Source organism: Tasmannia lanceolata, unplaced genomic scaffold, assembly GCF_043159265.1.
Source record: "Tasmannia lanceolata isolate RefF3 unplaced genomic scaffold, GAP_Taslan_0.1 ptg000002l, whole genome shotgun sequence".
Taxonomy (NCBI): domain Eukaryota; kingdom Viridiplantae; phylum Streptophyta; class Magnoliopsida; order Canellales; family Winteraceae; genus Tasmannia; species Tasmannia lanceolata.
The window spans coordinates 58,411,293-58,427,851 of record NW_027518679.1 but is presented as its reverse complement, the minus strand read 5'-3'; the positions used below and the strand labels follow the sequence as shown (position 1 = coordinate 58,427,851).

At 37.6% G+C, this 16,559-nt stretch overlaps 1 protein-coding gene across 1 annotated transcript; it reads left to right on the top strand.

Moving 5' to 3' along the window:
* Nucleotides 1-3,678: 3,678 nt before the first annotated feature.
* Nucleotides 3,679-15,440, top strand: LOC143881494 (ubiquitin-conjugating enzyme E2 2). The gene is made up of 5 exons (XM_077384589.1): nucleotides 3,679-4,052; nucleotides 4,169-4,194; nucleotides 10,227-10,316; nucleotides 10,739-10,827; nucleotides 14,945-15,440. Exons 1-5 carry the CDS (start codon nucleotides 3,928-3,930, stop codon nucleotides 15,071-15,073), a joined length of 459 nt encoding a protein of 152 aa, XP_077240704.1. The 5' UTR covers nucleotides 3,679-3,927; the 3' UTR covers nucleotides 15,074-15,440.
* The last annotated feature ends 1,119 nt before the right edge of the window (nucleotides 15,441-16,559 follow it).

Below are 16,559 nucleotides of genomic sequence, written 5' to 3'. Positions count from 1 at the left end.
TACACGTTGAGAGCATATTTCACTTTGCAAGGCTAAAAAAACCCCTCCACATGATGAGAATCCAAGCTAGTGGCCTTTCACATGAGCCTTGTAAGAAATGATAAAGAGGAAAGTCGCCCCACAATATCATAACTTTCTTCCCAAATTGCCCTTACGCTGCACAAGAAGATTATGATTACAGAGAATTTATATAATGGGTGGCTGTGAAAACACGTGAAGTCTAAAAAAGTAGGTACGGCCCACTTTTTTTTATGATCCGAACCGTTCATCTGTTTGGGCACAACGTTAGGGTGTGTCCCAAAAATCATTTCCATAGGATGATCCTAACCCTCCAATCTGAGCTGGTCTGAAAATGGAGATTTCCAAAAATCATTTCTCTGTTTGGATGCCGGGTTTTTTTTTTTTACTGGGATTTATGTGGGTAAAGGTAGAAGACAAAAGAGGGGATAAGCATTAATTAGATAAAGATATTATGATGAGTGGAGAGAAAGGGTAGAGAGAGAAAGAGAGAACACCCTTTTCAAGACAAGATTTTGCTGATGTCAGCAAGAAAAAGCTGATGTGACCACTAAACCTTTACCCACATAAATCCTGGGAACAAAAAAAACCCAGCAACCAAACAGAGCATATGGAATCTTCCACAGATCGGAGAGTTAGGATCATTCTATGGAAATATTTTTGAGGCACAACCCATTTACATTGTGCTCAAACATATGAATAGTTTGGAGATGAACAGTTTGGATCATCGAAAAAAGTGGGCCGTACCTACTTTTTTCAGACTTCACGTGTTTTCACGGACACCCATCATATAAATTCTCATGATTACAAATTAGGATCAATTACTGTTGCATGCTGGAGAGTTGAAAAAATGACAAGAAAATGTTGAGTTTTGAAAAAACACTAACAAATGCTACTTTATTAAAAAAGAACATTTTAGGACGAAAATACCCCTAACCTTACTTTATCTTTCTTTTCTTTGTTTTTACACTTTATCTTCTCCGGCGATAAAGCCTTCTTCTCCGGCGAAACATCTTCATTTCTCCGGCATATGCTCATTTGTCTTGAGAGATTAGAAAGAGTTCTCTAGAGACGCCCCTTTCTCATTTTCTTTTTCTTCCTCCAAATATCCAAAATCTCATTATCCTTGTAAGTATTTCCCCTTTTCTAGTGGCTGTAGCCAAAATCAGTTGCCCAAAGAGCTTTCACTAGGCAAAAGCGTAGTGGAAGCCAAAATGGTACTCGAAGAAAAATGTAAGTTAGGCAAAAATGATAGTCGAAGCCCAAAAAATGCTAATTGAAGCAAAAAAAAAGTTACTCCAAGCCAAAAATGATAGTCGAATCCAAAAAAATATAGTCGAAGCCAAAAAAAATGATAGTCGAAGCCAAAAAATATTTCTCGAAGCTAAAATATATTAGTTAAAGACGAAAAAAGTTCCAAATGTTACTGGAATTTAAAAGTTTTAGTCGCAACCAAAAACATGTTAGTCGAAGCAAAAAAACCAGTTATTCGAAGCCTAAAAAACTTTAGTCGAAGCGAAAAACACAACGGCGAATGTTACAGGAAACACATTTTTCACTTCGACCAAGTAATTTTTTGCTTCGACCAAGTAAATTTTGGCTTCGAATATCCTGTTTTGGCTTCGAGTACCTGTTTTTGCGTTGAGAAGAAGAGAGGGAGATCTCGAAACCCTTTTTGAGAAAGATTTGACGAGGCAGAAGGCTGATGGGTCTAATTTTGTGCATTTCAAGCAAAAAAAACCTTTGAATACCCTAAAAAATGAGAGAGAGAGAGAGAGAGAGAGAGAGAGAGAGAGAGAGAGAGAGAGAGAGAGAGAGAGAGAGAGAGAGAGATGATGTTAGATGGAGTTTTGAAACAAAAAATAGAAATATAAAGAGAGAGAGAGGGAGAATGAGATTTCAGGCTTACCTTCTTACGTATTGCCGGAGAAAAGAGTAGGTTTCGCCGGAGAAGAAGCACTTCAACTAGGTTAAAAACAGGGTAAAAGTAAAACTGTGAAAAGAAGAAGGGAAGCAGAATAAATGTACTGAGGGGCATTTTGGTCCTAGAATTTTGATTTTTTATAAAACAGCATTTATTCGTTTTTCTCAACAAGTGACATTTTTACGTCAATAATGCAACTCTTTGACACGTAACAGTAATTGATCCTACAAATTACAAAAGGGGAACATTGAATGAGCTTGTAGCCCAATTAGAGATTACTCAATGCTTGCGACTTCCAACGTTGGGTCATGTCAACAACCTATGTAGCCCAATCTTGGATAACTCGCAAAGAAAACCAATCACTTACATGATAAACATATGGAAAAAGATAAGAATACAATACTCTAATCTAACCTAATTATTAATTTAATCAAGTTGCCTAATCTAGCTAGGTTAACTCATTTAACCCACTTGCCTAATCTACCACTAAGATGATCTAATGGTTTATTTCAACTCAATCCAATGGTGAGATCTCACATATTCTAACAAATGTACATATCTATCTATTACTATATAGCGGCCCACCACGTGATGAACAGTCAATCAATGAGAGTGTTCCACGTCTACCCATGCTTGGGGATACTTATATTGACACTACCATGTTTTGATAATTGCACGAACTCACTCACCTTGTCTTACTTTTTTAAATGAGGAAAGTGTCTCTAGTCTCTCCCCTAGATAAGCTTATCTACTCCTCCCTTTAAAAAAACACAGTGGGCCCACGCTGTTTGGATGATCCAAAGCATTCATTTGATAGGTCCTAACATAGATAGGGTGTGCCCAAAAAATCAGCACCAAAGGGTCATCCTAGAACTTCGTTTTGTGGTGCCTTGTGGTACCCAGAATTGACACATATAAACGTCCACGTTTATATGCGTCCATTTTGGACACGGTATGCCCAACAAAATGAAGTTCTAGGATGACCCTTTGGTGCTGATTTTTTGGGCACACCCTATCTATGTTAGGACCTATCAAATGAATGCTTTGGATCATCCAAACAGCGTGGGCCCACTGTGTTTTTTAAAAGGGAGGAGTAGATAAGCTTATCTAGGGGAGAGACTAGAGACACTTTCCTCTTTTTAAATAGGCTTCTCAGAACTTTTTGGAAATTGCAATAACCTTGGACAACTGTTAAATAATAAAAAACAAGGCGAGTTAGCTCAGTTATCAAAACACGGTAGTGCCAATATCAGTGACATATTAAAAATACTGAAATTAATTGGGAAATCCGACGTGTATATATTATATGAGAAAAGTGTTTCTAGTCCGGCCGACTAGAGATCATTCTCTAGTCTGCCACCCAAAAACACATGGGTCCCACATATTTTGTGGTGATCTAAAGCATTCATTTGATAGGCCTCATCATAGATAGGATGTCCACAAAAATTCAGTTTCATAGGATCTTCTTAACATTTCGATTTGTGGAGTTAAAAAATGGACAGATTTGTAGCGGTTTATAGCCGTCCATTTTAAGCTCCACAAATCATAGGGTTGGAATGATCCTATGAAGCTAATTTCTTGTGGACACCGCCTTTATGTCATGGCCCATCAAATGAATGCTTTGCATCACCCAAATATGTGGGACCCATGTGTTTTTGGGTGGCGGACTAGAGAATGATCTCTAATCGGCCGGCCAACTAGAAACACTTTCCTAATATTATATATAAGCCCCCAAAAAAAAAAAAAATCCCCTGTTCTGGCGAGTTGTTTTTTTGCAGGGAAATAGAGATTGAAAGATTCCTTGTATTAGGTCTTCTCTAGATCTTCCAAATCTCTCTCTCACAATTCCCTCTTCTTTCTTCTAAGTTTCCACAAAGAAGATAAAAAGAGAAGGAGAAAAAAACCCTAGATTTTCTGATCCCTCTTTTCTTTTCTATTTTCCATTCGGAAACTGTAAATTTCCGAAGGAAACTGAGAATTTTGCGATGTCGACACCGGCGAGAAAGAGGCTGATGAGGGATTTCAAGAGATTGCAGCAAGATCCGCCGGCCGGGATCAGCGGTGCACCGCAGGATAATAATATCATGCTATGGAATGCTGTAATTTTTGGGTAATTTTTTTTTTCTTGAGTAAAGGGTTTTTTCTTTTCTTTTGGAATTTAGGGTTTTATTGGTTTTGGAGATATTAGTTTTGATGGGTTTGTTTTGGTTTGGTTTTGATTTGCAGACCGGATGATACGCCTTGGGATGGTGGTGAGCAGATTCTGCCTCTTGAATTTTTATTATCTTTATTGGTTTTTTTGGTTTTGTGTTGTTTATGATGGTTAATTTTGTTAGGTTTTCTTTTTGTATTGTTGGATTAGAAATTGTGATGGGTTTTGGTTGTTTTGATTGAATTCTATGTTTTGGGCATTTCGTTTTCCCATGTAATATAAGATATTGTTTTCCCTTGAGAGATTAGAAATGGGTTTAGGGTTTCGTCGTTCATGGTTGTGAATTTTATTTTTTGTTATTTTTTTCTTCTTGTTTGATTTAGATATGTCTTTTGGGTCTGATTGTTAATGCCTGCGGATGTGTTGTTGTTGTTTTCTTTGTTAAGATTAGAGTGCGCTTTAGGTTTTGTTGTTTATGGTTGTGAAATTTCATTATTAGCAATGGGTTATTAGATTGGAAATGGGTTAATGGTTTTGGTTGTGAGGTTGGGTATGTTCGATTGATATTTTAGGGTTCAATTGGTCTTCTTTTGCTAGCTAGGGCATGATAAATCTGACTAGGTTTTTTATTTTTGGTTTCTAGGATTTTTTTTTCTGATTTGCTTCAATTATATTCTTTGTTCTTGGCTTACTTAATATGCAAACAGTGATTATGGATTCAGAGAAGTGTGAAATTGTTCTGTTTGTACTTAGTATATAATGGGATTTTATCTTCTTTATGACTTCCAAGAAGAATTAAATGTGATTCCTTGCTGGTGCTAATTAATGAATTTTGACAGGAATTATGGATTTTTGTTTCCAAGCTTTTCATTGATTCGGAAAACAAGAGAGCACCTTAGATTTAAAACTCTTGCTAACTGCAACTATCAGGCAACTAAAGAAATCTTGGAGCAATTTGCTTATAAATCAAGTTTACTTTCTACATTTTTCCATTTCTTTAGAGTAATGCTCTTAATGCTGAGACTAGAAAGTGTTTCGCTTCACTATTATGTTTGATTGGTATTAGTATTATTACTTAAGAGGAGTAGCACAACTCCAGCTTCACAACAAGGATTAATTTCTTTACTGCCCTTATTTTGGAGAGGAACTGTGATGCTTGCTCTTAGAATCGGTGTAGTCATTTCATAGATGTTGAGAGGAAATTTAAGAATCTCCTTTCAATTCATTGGCTTTGTTTTTGCTATGTTAACAATTTCAGTTTATGGAGCTGGAGTCAAGTTGCAAATTCAAAGATAAAAGCCTCTATTATGAATAGGTTTTGTAATTTGGTTAGTACATGGTACTTGGAGTAATTTGGTGGCGAACAAAAAGCCCTAGTGTAGTGATATTCTGGATGTGCACATCAATCCAAAGAATTTTTTTGTGGTCATAGAGGACCTTGGCTATATATCTTTAATGGGCTGGAGAATTGGGGCTCTTGTGAGGGACAATGAGTCCTCGCATAGTGATATTCTCAATTTTGAACGGCAATCTAGTATTCTAATGACTGCTGTAGTCAGAGCAGACCTTGTTTATAAGGCAGGAATGGGTTGGAGAGGTGGAACTCCTGCTTTATGTATATGCTTGATGCTGAAAATATTATGAATTCTGAACCTTCTTTATGGAAACTCTTGCTTTTTGCCAAGGAATTGAATGCATTCTCAATTTACTTGTGTTAAATATTGTTGGTAATTTCTTGGTTAACTTGGGCATAGCATTTTAGCAAGGGACATATAATTGATTTTTTGAAAGTACTAGCAGTTTTCCTTGATTTAAAATGAAGAAGCTTGTATTTGCATAACTGGTGATGCTGGGGAAGGTGCTTGATTACAAGTTTTTTTTTAAGTCAAAATTGTAATTGGGCACAATGTTTAAACAATGTCATTGAGTAGATGGTTCAATGGTTCAATGGTTCAATGGTTCAATTGGTGCTATGAGAGTTGAAGCTGCTGCACGAAAAACAAGTCATTGAGTAGATGGTTCAATGTTCACTGCACTTGAGCTTCAAAATGTGATCAAATGTACCTGTGAAATAACCAGTTATTCCAAAAGCTTAAGCCGCTAGAGTTGGTGTTAGTTACCCCCCCACCCTCTAAAAAAAAAAAACCCACACACACACACAATGTATGGCCCTTCTTTTTTGGGTCGGCCTTACATGTGGCCCCACTTTTGGGTTGGTCTCACATGTGGATTTCTTAATATCAAGGATTGTGAGGTTTTGAACCTAGAACCTGCGGTGAGGCAATAGCTCTGATACCATGTGAAACAACCAATTACTCCAATAGCTTATGCCGTTAGAGTTGGTGTTATTAAATCATTTGTACTTCAACAGTACCAATTATGGTTAGCTCCCTCCTTGAAATCTTTCTTGTTTAGTGGTATGTCTGCTAGAGATGAAAGCTTGGGTTTCAGGTTCATTGGGTCAGATTCAGTTCGTATCTAATTAAGTGTTTAGCATAAGCTCAGCCCAACTTTCACCTCTAATTTTTAACCATCTTCTAATTAATTTGTAACCAAATTTGGATCATTGGTAATCACATTTGTTCAGGGTGAGTGCAAATGTGAATGGGCTAAAGTTGATGCAAATGGTTCTTTGGGTGGTATGGTGGTCATATAGGAAACTCCATCAGTTTGAAAAGGGAGGAAGAAAATGGTCTGTAGACCTGTTGCTGAAATATAAATTAATTAGAGATGATTTTGACTGGATGTCAATAGTAAAATATGGATCTAATGATGCATCTTGAAAGAGGATAAAGAATAATTTCTTTCGTTCTTTGCTTGAGAAAATACTTTAATCACTGGCTAGGAATAAAATCATAGCATGCATGCTTTCTAGATTTTTTTGGGAGGCACCAATTGGTTGATCTCCATTATGCGGAGTTCAATAATCAGTCATTTGGGCTTATTCTAAGAGTGCATTTGTGCTTATTCTAGTATCTCCTGATGTTCCAATGTTAAATTTCCATCATTTGAATGCTTTTCCGTAAACTTCTGTGAATCTATAGGATTTACACTAAAGTCTGTCCGAAACCGACATGTTTCCATTTCTGTTGCGACCGGCATGCATGTTGAAACTAACATTTAAAACCTTTAATGTCAAAGTAAGTGATTGATTTATATAACTGGGAGGGGGGTTAGGATAGCATATGAATCTAATTTCTATTGAAACCTTAAGGATCATGAAACTAAGCTTTTAGCTAGGGTTTTCTCTTCATTTGAGGATACTTGGTTCATAAGAATCTGTGTGGGACTGCAAGTTTTGGAAGTGGAATTCTAGCGGAGCATTTTCTGTTAACTTTTTCTCTTTAGCATCGATAGAATTCTGGGGGACAAGGATGTTGTTAGATAATTTTGAGGGACCTTTCTGCTAGAAATTGAATCATCTAAAGTCATAAACTGGACCTGTAATCGGAAAGGGTATCCTTTGAAAATTGTCTGATCCTATTGAGGAGATTATTGATATTTCTTTATCAGGGTATGTTTTCTTCCATCATATTTGTTGTGAGGCGAGGTCAGAGTCAGATTTGTTAACCAAAGAGGGAGTTGGGAGGCCAAAGTTGTAGATCACTATTTTCTCACCATAGATGTATTGGATTGCGCATTTCCTTTTTGGTGTTTGACCACCTTGTTCATTATCCTTGTAATTTTCTTTTCTTTATAACTTTATTATCAATTGGGCATGACACCAATTGAGGAGAAGATGAGAGAGCACCGCTTATCCGACGTAGGCCTTTGGATGCTGCAGTGAGAAGAAGTGACTCGTGCCAAGTTGATGGAGTAAAAAGAGGTAGGGGCAGACCGAAAACAACTTGGGTAGAAACAATGAGGAAAGACTTGATGGCTAGGAACATAACAGAGAACATGACCTTGGATAGGAGAGAATTGGAGAAAATGATCCATGTAGACGAACCCAACTAGTGTCAGGATTAGACTTAGTCAATTTGAGCCGGGCAGATTCTTTCACCTTCTTCATGAAAATTTTCTAAAGGATTCATTAGCCGACCCCAACTAGTTTGGGACAAAGGCTTAGTTGTGTTGAGTTATAACTTTATTATCATTAAACCAAAAGGAAGCAAAACAGGGTCGGAACTGTAAGAACTGGATGCTGTATACTCTCTCTCTCTCTCTCGAATTTATACCTTTGTTTTTTTATTATTCTTGTATTCTTGGTTTTGCCCATGTTTGGGTGTTATAAAATTGTGATTAATTAGGACTTGAAAGTTGAAAGAGCGAGTTTCGTCATCCAAGAACTGTGGTATTACATAATTGTTGTACTGGGATGTTTGGTGGACTTGCTTAAACTGCATTTTGATTATATTTATTTCTTGAGCATGTTTGATTACGATCGGTATCCTGTGGTGGGATCCACATTGAGAGAGAGGTCTTCTTGAAAATTTTGCACCATTTGGTGGTCTTCGCCTGGTTGGAATTCTTTAAAATGTGATGGGCTGCATGTTAAGGAATGGGGACTCCACCAACTTCGAAACCTTTGAAAACTATGTGGTGGGTCGCACATGTGGGAAGTTTAAAAATTTCAATGGGCCTACATAATGCGATTTGGGCTCTTATGGACTAACCTTAGTACGAGGTGATCATGGCCAGGAACCATAAAAAATTCAACAAGAAAAAAAAATCACTTTCTTCTAGTTTTAAAAGAGAAAGGCTTGAAGCCATTCAAAAGAGATAAAAAAACAAAGAGAAAGGCTTGAAAATACTTATCTATTGGTTTCAGTTGATGAAATAGAAAAGTGAAAAAAAAATCTTTTATGCAAAGCCCTTTGGCGGTGTGGAAGAAGAAATAGGGGATTGCTGATTTCTCTTTTGCATAATGGGGTCCTGCTTTGTTTTCAACTTCTAATCTGAATAAGCTGCGAATAGAGGGCTACAATGCCATGGCTACTCCCAAGGGTTAAGGGAAGGACATAGCTAGGAATAGAGAACAGGATGGAAAACCTCTGAAAAGGAGAGGAAAAAGACAAGCAGGACCAAAAACAAAACCAGCCCAATTATAACATTACCAGAAGGTAAGAGGACAAGACCACATGGGAAAAGGTCTTGAACCTAAAATATGCAAGCTGGCTCCAGAAAGATAAGAATAGAGGAGAAAATGAAAAGCAGCGGGGAGCTGCTCTCTAGTTTTGGGTTATTCAGAGGACACTTTATCTCCTTCTTTGCTAGTGGAAAGCTATCGCTCTCACCTTTCTTGCTCGCCTTTCTCTTCTTCCTGTTCTTTTTCCTATCATAATGCCCCCTCTTGGCTATGGACAAAAGAAAGAGAGGACACCCAGTTAAGAAATCAAAATTCCCATCATCTTATCGAGTTTCCATCTGCTGAGAAATCATACGAAAGATCAAATTTCATACCATCTTCTCCTAAGCAGACTTTTCCTGATCCAATTTTATTTAGCTCCAACCTTTCCACAGTTAGTTTAGTTTGTTCCTTTGTTCATCAACACCAAGTATAGGATTCACTACCTCATTTTCTGCTGGCAACCTAGGGAAAGAGGGGAGATGATGAGTGGGAGGGAGAAAGAGCTCCGGGGAAGAGGAATAGAAAGTGAAGACACCTCCCCTAAATTTCTTCTCTGAGAGGAAGTCTTGAATTATGATTTTGATCGTATTTTGCAATTTGAGTAATGAAGCACTAAGTGCGGTGTCACAAAATCACAAATCTAGAAAATAACAAGCAATTGTGATTTTGGGATGTCTCCAAATGTAGCATTTTTTCATTTATACATCTTCGTAATCAATGTTAATCAATGAGGACTGGCTGTGGATATATCCATATGCTATAAGTGTTCCCTGCCAAGAAACCTCGTTGTGGGTTAGAAGTAATTCAATTTTACAAACTGCTTTCACCATATGTTACTCTTTTTGTTGAGGGTTAGGAATTGGTAAAACCTAGCTCTTCAGTTGAGGGCATTTTTTGTGTTCCTATATTGGGAAGGATGTAAGGAGCTTAGTTTTTACTAAAGCAACACCTACATTTTAAGCCATTTAGGATTATAATTGTTGCCTTTATTCCCTTGCCATGTCTAAATTCCAACTGCTTTGTTTAGCATCTAAGTTATTGTTTTTTCCGAGATTCTTCAGGTACGTTCAAGTTGACACTGCAGTTTTCAGAGGATTATCCTAATAAGCCTCCAACTGTTCGATTTGTCTCACGAATGTTTCATCCAAACAGTAAGTTTGAAACTTAAACCATGAGGTTTTTTTTGGTTGTGTGTGTGCTTGCCTATTCTTTATATTATCATCCAATCTACCTTTCTGGCCCTTGCTTGAGATCTTGGTTTATTGTATATGCTTCCCTTTTTATAAATTGTTATCAGCTGTTCAAATAAGCCTATTCTTATAACCATCCAATCTACCTTTCTGGCCCTTGCCAGGCTTGCTTTATTGTATATGCTTCCCTTTTTATAAAGTTTTATCAGCTGTTCAAATAACAAAAATAGTCTTCTTTTGATTGCATTTCATTGTGCATATAGTGGAGAAAACTCTTTTGCTTTAGTTTTACTCCATACCTTACAACTTAGGCATATGGACTGTTTCTCTGAATTCAAGATGTTCCTTTTACCCTCTAACTATGCATTTATGATTTGACTTAGTCTATGCGGATGGGAGCATTTGCTTGGATATTTTACAGAATCAGTGGAGTCCTATCTATGATGTTGCAGCCATACTGACGTCTATTCAGGTGTGATTTTCTGTAAATTTTATAGATTCAGCAGAAATAAAATCGGTTTTCAGTTTTTATTTTAGTTTTTTGCCCTCAAGATATGCTTATTCTATCTACTAGCAAACAACCCCGTGCGATGCACGGACCGAGAAAGAATTGTACATACCACATCATAGGTTGATCTAAACTGTCGATGTGATGGAACACAATATAAATAGGTTGTGCCCGTAAAATAATTTCCATAGGCTGATCCGAGCCCTCCAATCTATAGAGGTTTCGATAATTGTTGTTCATCTTAAGGTGCCCAGAATTTGTCAATATTTTTACAGGTGTCCGCATTCGTAATATCAAACTTTCCGTAATTTGACCCGCACATAGTGAATAAGGAAAAGTAGTTCCCAATTTCCAACCCTACTGGGTTCAACCCGACCCAACCCGATTTGCAATTTCCTCAACCCGACCCAACCTGATTTCCAATTCGGGTTGGGTTGGGTCGGGTTGACCCGATTTGATATGGTACAAATTGTTGACCACCTCAACTCAAGCCGGGTTGTTTTGGATTTTGAGAACCAATAATGAGTCACCAATAATCAGTTTTTAACTCACAATCGGTTCTCAAAATCCAAACTAAACAGGGACTAACAATTAACAAAGGGAAATGTTATCCGCACTACTATATTTTGATGATCACACTCCTCACTTTATTAAAGTACGGTATGGCACGCACCATAAGATTATCCAAACCGTCCATTGTGGACTGTGGAGTCTATTTGAATGTTGAAAAAGAAAAACACATATACAGAACTTCTTCAGATGGAACCCAAATTCGGGTTTCGGGTCGGGTTGGGTTGCCCAGCCCAACCCGACCTGATTTCCAATTCAGGTTGATTTTTCCCAACCCAACCCAACCCGATTTGCGAAAAAGCTTAACCTGAGCCAACCCAAATTCGGCTTGAACTCGTCGGGTTCGGGTTGAACCCGACCCGCGTGGGAACATCCAAGTAACAACGATGGTTTCAAATTATATATAGTGCTAATGTCCTCACCACCATATTTTATAATGGCACTACTCACTGTATTTTGATGATCGCACTCCCAACTTTATTAAAATGTACGGTATGGCCCGTACCATAGGATGATCCAAACCGTCCATTAGATGGGCCACTGCCTACATAGGTTGTGCCCCAAAAATCATATTCATAGGTTGATCCGAACCCTCCGATCTATAGCAGGTTATGTATGGGTTGATCCAAACCGTCCATGTGATGGAACACAACATCAATCGGTTGTGCCCTTAAAATCATTTCCATAGGTTGATCCGAGCCCTCCAATCGATATAGGCTGACCCTAGCCCTCCAATCGATAGAGGTTTCCATAAATGTTGTTCCTCTTCAGGTGCTCGGAATCCGTCAATATTTTGCAAGTGTCCTGCATGAGTAAAATCAAGTAGTTCTTTTGTCTTTGTCATATGTCTTTACCTCTTCTTGGTAGTTTTTTTTCGTAATTGTCATAGACAGGTACCCTTGGTCGGTACTTTTCGTATGTAGATTACGATTTTACCCTCAAATAATTTCTCATAGAGATAGATGTTAGATATCAGCAAAGGGGTTAATGGTAAAAGAGTAATGCTGACGTGTAAATCTCAGGGAAAAAGAAAAGAAATTCCTTTTCTCTCTAGCTATATAGTAGTAGATAACTTAAACAAAGTAATCTGATGGAAGAAAAGCTATGATATTGGAGTAAATTAGGTCAGCAATTTTTTCTCCAGGCATTGTAAGCGTTAATGGTATTAATTGAGCTGGAAACCATAGTCCAAATGAGAAATAAGCATTCTTATGCATTTTAGCGGAGCCTTCATATGGGTGTGATTACTTTTGATGCTATTCTACACATGAAAACTTCATGCCTTTTTAGATGCATGTGCCTATGTAAAGTAATTGAGGGACCACTATACGTGTGGTTTGCATGTTTGTTGTTTATACTCTACTGTTATGCACCAATATCAATCTGCCCAGGTTCTAACAAAATGTTTAAAAGCATGTACTCAGTCAAGAACTCACCCAAGTTAAAACTGAGTTGATTCAGATATTCGATGATAGACTAGGCGAGTTTTTAATGACTCGGCCTATCTCCGATGGAACTAATAGCATATCAAGCTATGACTAGTAGACCCATACCAAGATCCCGCATTATACTTTAGCATTTACAGATCTCTTTTGTTATCCTATTATCCGGGGTACTCACCGTACGGAGCAGATTGAAGGCCATTTAATTTGGAGAAGGTTCAAGATCCATACCCAGGAAAGGACTTTTTCATTGCTTGATAGAGCAAAATAGGAGTCGACATGGGAGAACCAATGATTGACTCAGGGAGTTTTTAAACAATGCCCTTTAAATTCTGGAAATAAGTAAATAAATGAATAAGAATGTAGGCAAAGAAGCGTACACAACAAACTTTGCCCTCGTGGAGGGTTTGTTCCATTTCATTGAAACAGATCCATAATTACATCCTTTTTAATAATATATTATTTTTCTTTGAGAATCAAACCTCACAAGAACCTTGCGCGAGTTAAATCTCATGATTCCTTCAAAGGGAGGATTACCTAGAAATTTTAAGTAGAGCAAAATCTAAAAGAGGTGTTATGTTTTATGTCACTCTTCTCTGATAACATACTCGCATGAGGGAGAGTTCCATATCTCTTATGTGTCTACTTTAGAAGAAGGGTCTTTGCCAAAGAGAGTCCTTTGCAGTCCTTGGTTGTGAAACTATCTCACCTCTTCGTGGGGAGAGCATGGATGGTGCCACTTGGCTTATATTTGATGTAAAAAATTTCATGCCTTTACTTTTGAATGATTGTAAGACTATTAGTGGACAACACAACACCCAAATAGAAGGTTAGAATGTAAATCCTGCATGAAATTGAGTCCACCCATAGGTATATGTAGTTGACTTAACCAACCATCAAATATGGTTTTTTTGGAGGCTGGAGAGTGTGTGTGTGTGTGTGTGTGTGTGTGTGTGTGTGTTTTGGCCATTCCACATCCTTCTCTTTGCTTTTCTGCATCCTTTGCTTGCAACATCTCCATGCAGACCATGTCGCCGTTGCCATCGCTTGTGATAGTGTTGCTGTCTTTGCGTTTAAGGGAGTAGCCCCTCCAGGAGTACTTATGGTGTACAGAGCTTGGAAGGTTTGACCCTCGCATAAAAGTGTTTAAACAGAGTGAGAGTGCCATGATAAAAATGTGGGAGTGCAGATATTATTTCTATATGCATAAAAAATAGTACCATTAACTTTTCTAGTTAGCAAATAACTACAAAAAATCTTTCCTTAATTGCTATGTGTTGAAGCTTAGAGAAGACTTAAAGAGAAAAACTCTGGAACCCTAATTCCAGGGCCATCCTAGTTAGAAAACGACAAGCCTAAAGATAAGTTCTTTAGAAGAGGAAGATGGAAGGGAAAGTGAAACAACAAGTTCATGAGTAATTTTTTTGAAAGATGACAGAGAAGTGCAAGTTTAACAAATTCATGAGTAATAACAAGTGCAAGTTTAAAGGAAGTTGCTATACTTATAGAAATCGGGGCAATTGATAATTAATTGTCCCGAAAAGAAACATAATACGAACAATCCAAACAAAGTTACTAGTTGAGCTGGTTGATTAACATTGTGCGTTTGAAGTTCTTGCTATAAGCTATGGAATATGTTGATGTGTTAATCATTTTTTTATTACTTCAATTATTTTCTTGTTGTAGTACTTCCATAAACTGATCAGGAAAGCAAACCCATTCTATAGTCTTGTTAGGACTGACTACTCTGACAATCTGTTACCTAAGGACTCTTGAATTTATTCACTTTAATTTCTCATTTGGCCATCAGTTTTGCACATTTGCTTACATGAAATATAATTTGATAAAAAATATACCTAACTATAACCTTGTAAAGGTGGATGTTCCCATTCATCTTTCTTACATGTTGATTTTGTCACTCGAAAACTCGTTAGTTGTAGATAAACGACTTTTGTGTGGTCATTTCTCAAAGCATGTTCAAAGCTATTTATTTGCTGTCTTTTAGGTCTAAGGTTTCCCATATTTTTATGTAGTTTCCACTAATCTGGTGTTTCATATTCTTTTTTCAGTCCCTTCTCTGCGATCCGAACCCAAACTCGCCGGCGAATTCTGAGGCGGCTCGCATGTTCAGTGAGAACAAGCGAGAGTACAACCGAAGAGTGCGGGAGATAGTGGAGCAGAGCTGGACAGCAGATTAAGGCAACAGCCATCTTGCCCTAGCTAAAAATAGTAGATGTGGGTTTGAATTGGGTTCTAATACGGACTTATAATTGTTACATACATAAGCATGCATGGTTCGTGGAGGATTGATTCTGGGTTTTGCCTCTTGACCGTTTTCTTGAATTCCTTTCAGCTTCTTTTCTCATCATGTTCTTCATCCATGTAATATTATGTCATATACTTGTGTGTATAAAGGATTGTAGCTCATATGTGGTAATCAGACGTTTCGTAGTGGGTAGGATATGAGCATCAGGGAATAGCACTTAGTGTGTTGGACTATGAGGAACTTTGAAACATCACAAGGGCTGTTTGTTTAAGAATGCTTTCTGTCTGAAATTTGCATGATACTATGTCTCTTGTTTCTATTGTTACCTATAAAAATTTGTTCAAAATCAGATCAAGGGCTGTGTAATTGGATGGAATTGTTTCTATTAATAGAAAGTGAGCAAACTCGTTTTCGAGTTTAACAGCTTAGTGAAATTTATAAGCCTGGAAACAGCAATTTGTTGTAGTCATCTTCCAAAACTAATGCAGATCAAACACCTCAAGTGAACACGCCCGACGGTCAGACCTACCTTCCGTCGCCCAACATTCTCTGTCTATTTGGCTGGGCTTCTCAGCAATCCTGTTTTTCTCACCCCTGAAACTCAAGTGAGTATGCCTTTGTGAACAGGGGTGGAGCGACATGTAGCATAAGGGAGGCAGCTGCCCTTGTTGAGTTGGGCCAAGCTCCTTAATAGGCCCAACGCAAATGGGCCCAGCCCCCCCTTATATATAAATCCTGGCTCCACCACTGTTTGTGAAGTTTCTGAAACAGACCAAAACCCAGAAAACCCCTTGAATCTTGACACTAATCCGTCTCGCCTTAGCAGAAACCCAATAGATCTCTCTCTCTCTCTCCTTTGAATATGGACAATAGCTCGTCTAGCAATTTTAGCAGAAAACCAGTAAATGTGGTTGTTTCTTTTTTAAAATGATCAGATTTTGCTGTAGGGGGTTATTGCTATTTTTTTCTCTCTCTTCTTTTTAAGATTAATTTCTGGGTCTCAAGGATAAAACTTATCCTAAGTAGGATTTTTGTTTTATTTCTATAAATACGGACTTTTCCGCATGTAAAAAATCCTAAACCTGTTTGGATTGCAGGAATTTTCTGGAGAAGTTTGGAAAGGAAAAATATCACTAAGATTTCTCACATTTTTTTTTATACAATTGAACCACTAAATTGTAGAAAGAAACAAATCTCCTGAGAAAATATTCCCGATAGAAATATTTTTCTTGCAAGGAGCAAAAAGAAAATATCTCTCCTTAACAAGCACACACAAGTAAGAAGACTCTCTCTCTCTTTCTCCTAAAAAACGAGAGGGCACATAAGTTGTTTTGCAAAATTGTCTAGATAGTCTCATACATCCATGAATGACGACTACCAACAAAATATCTAATACTCAACTCAACTCAACTCAACAA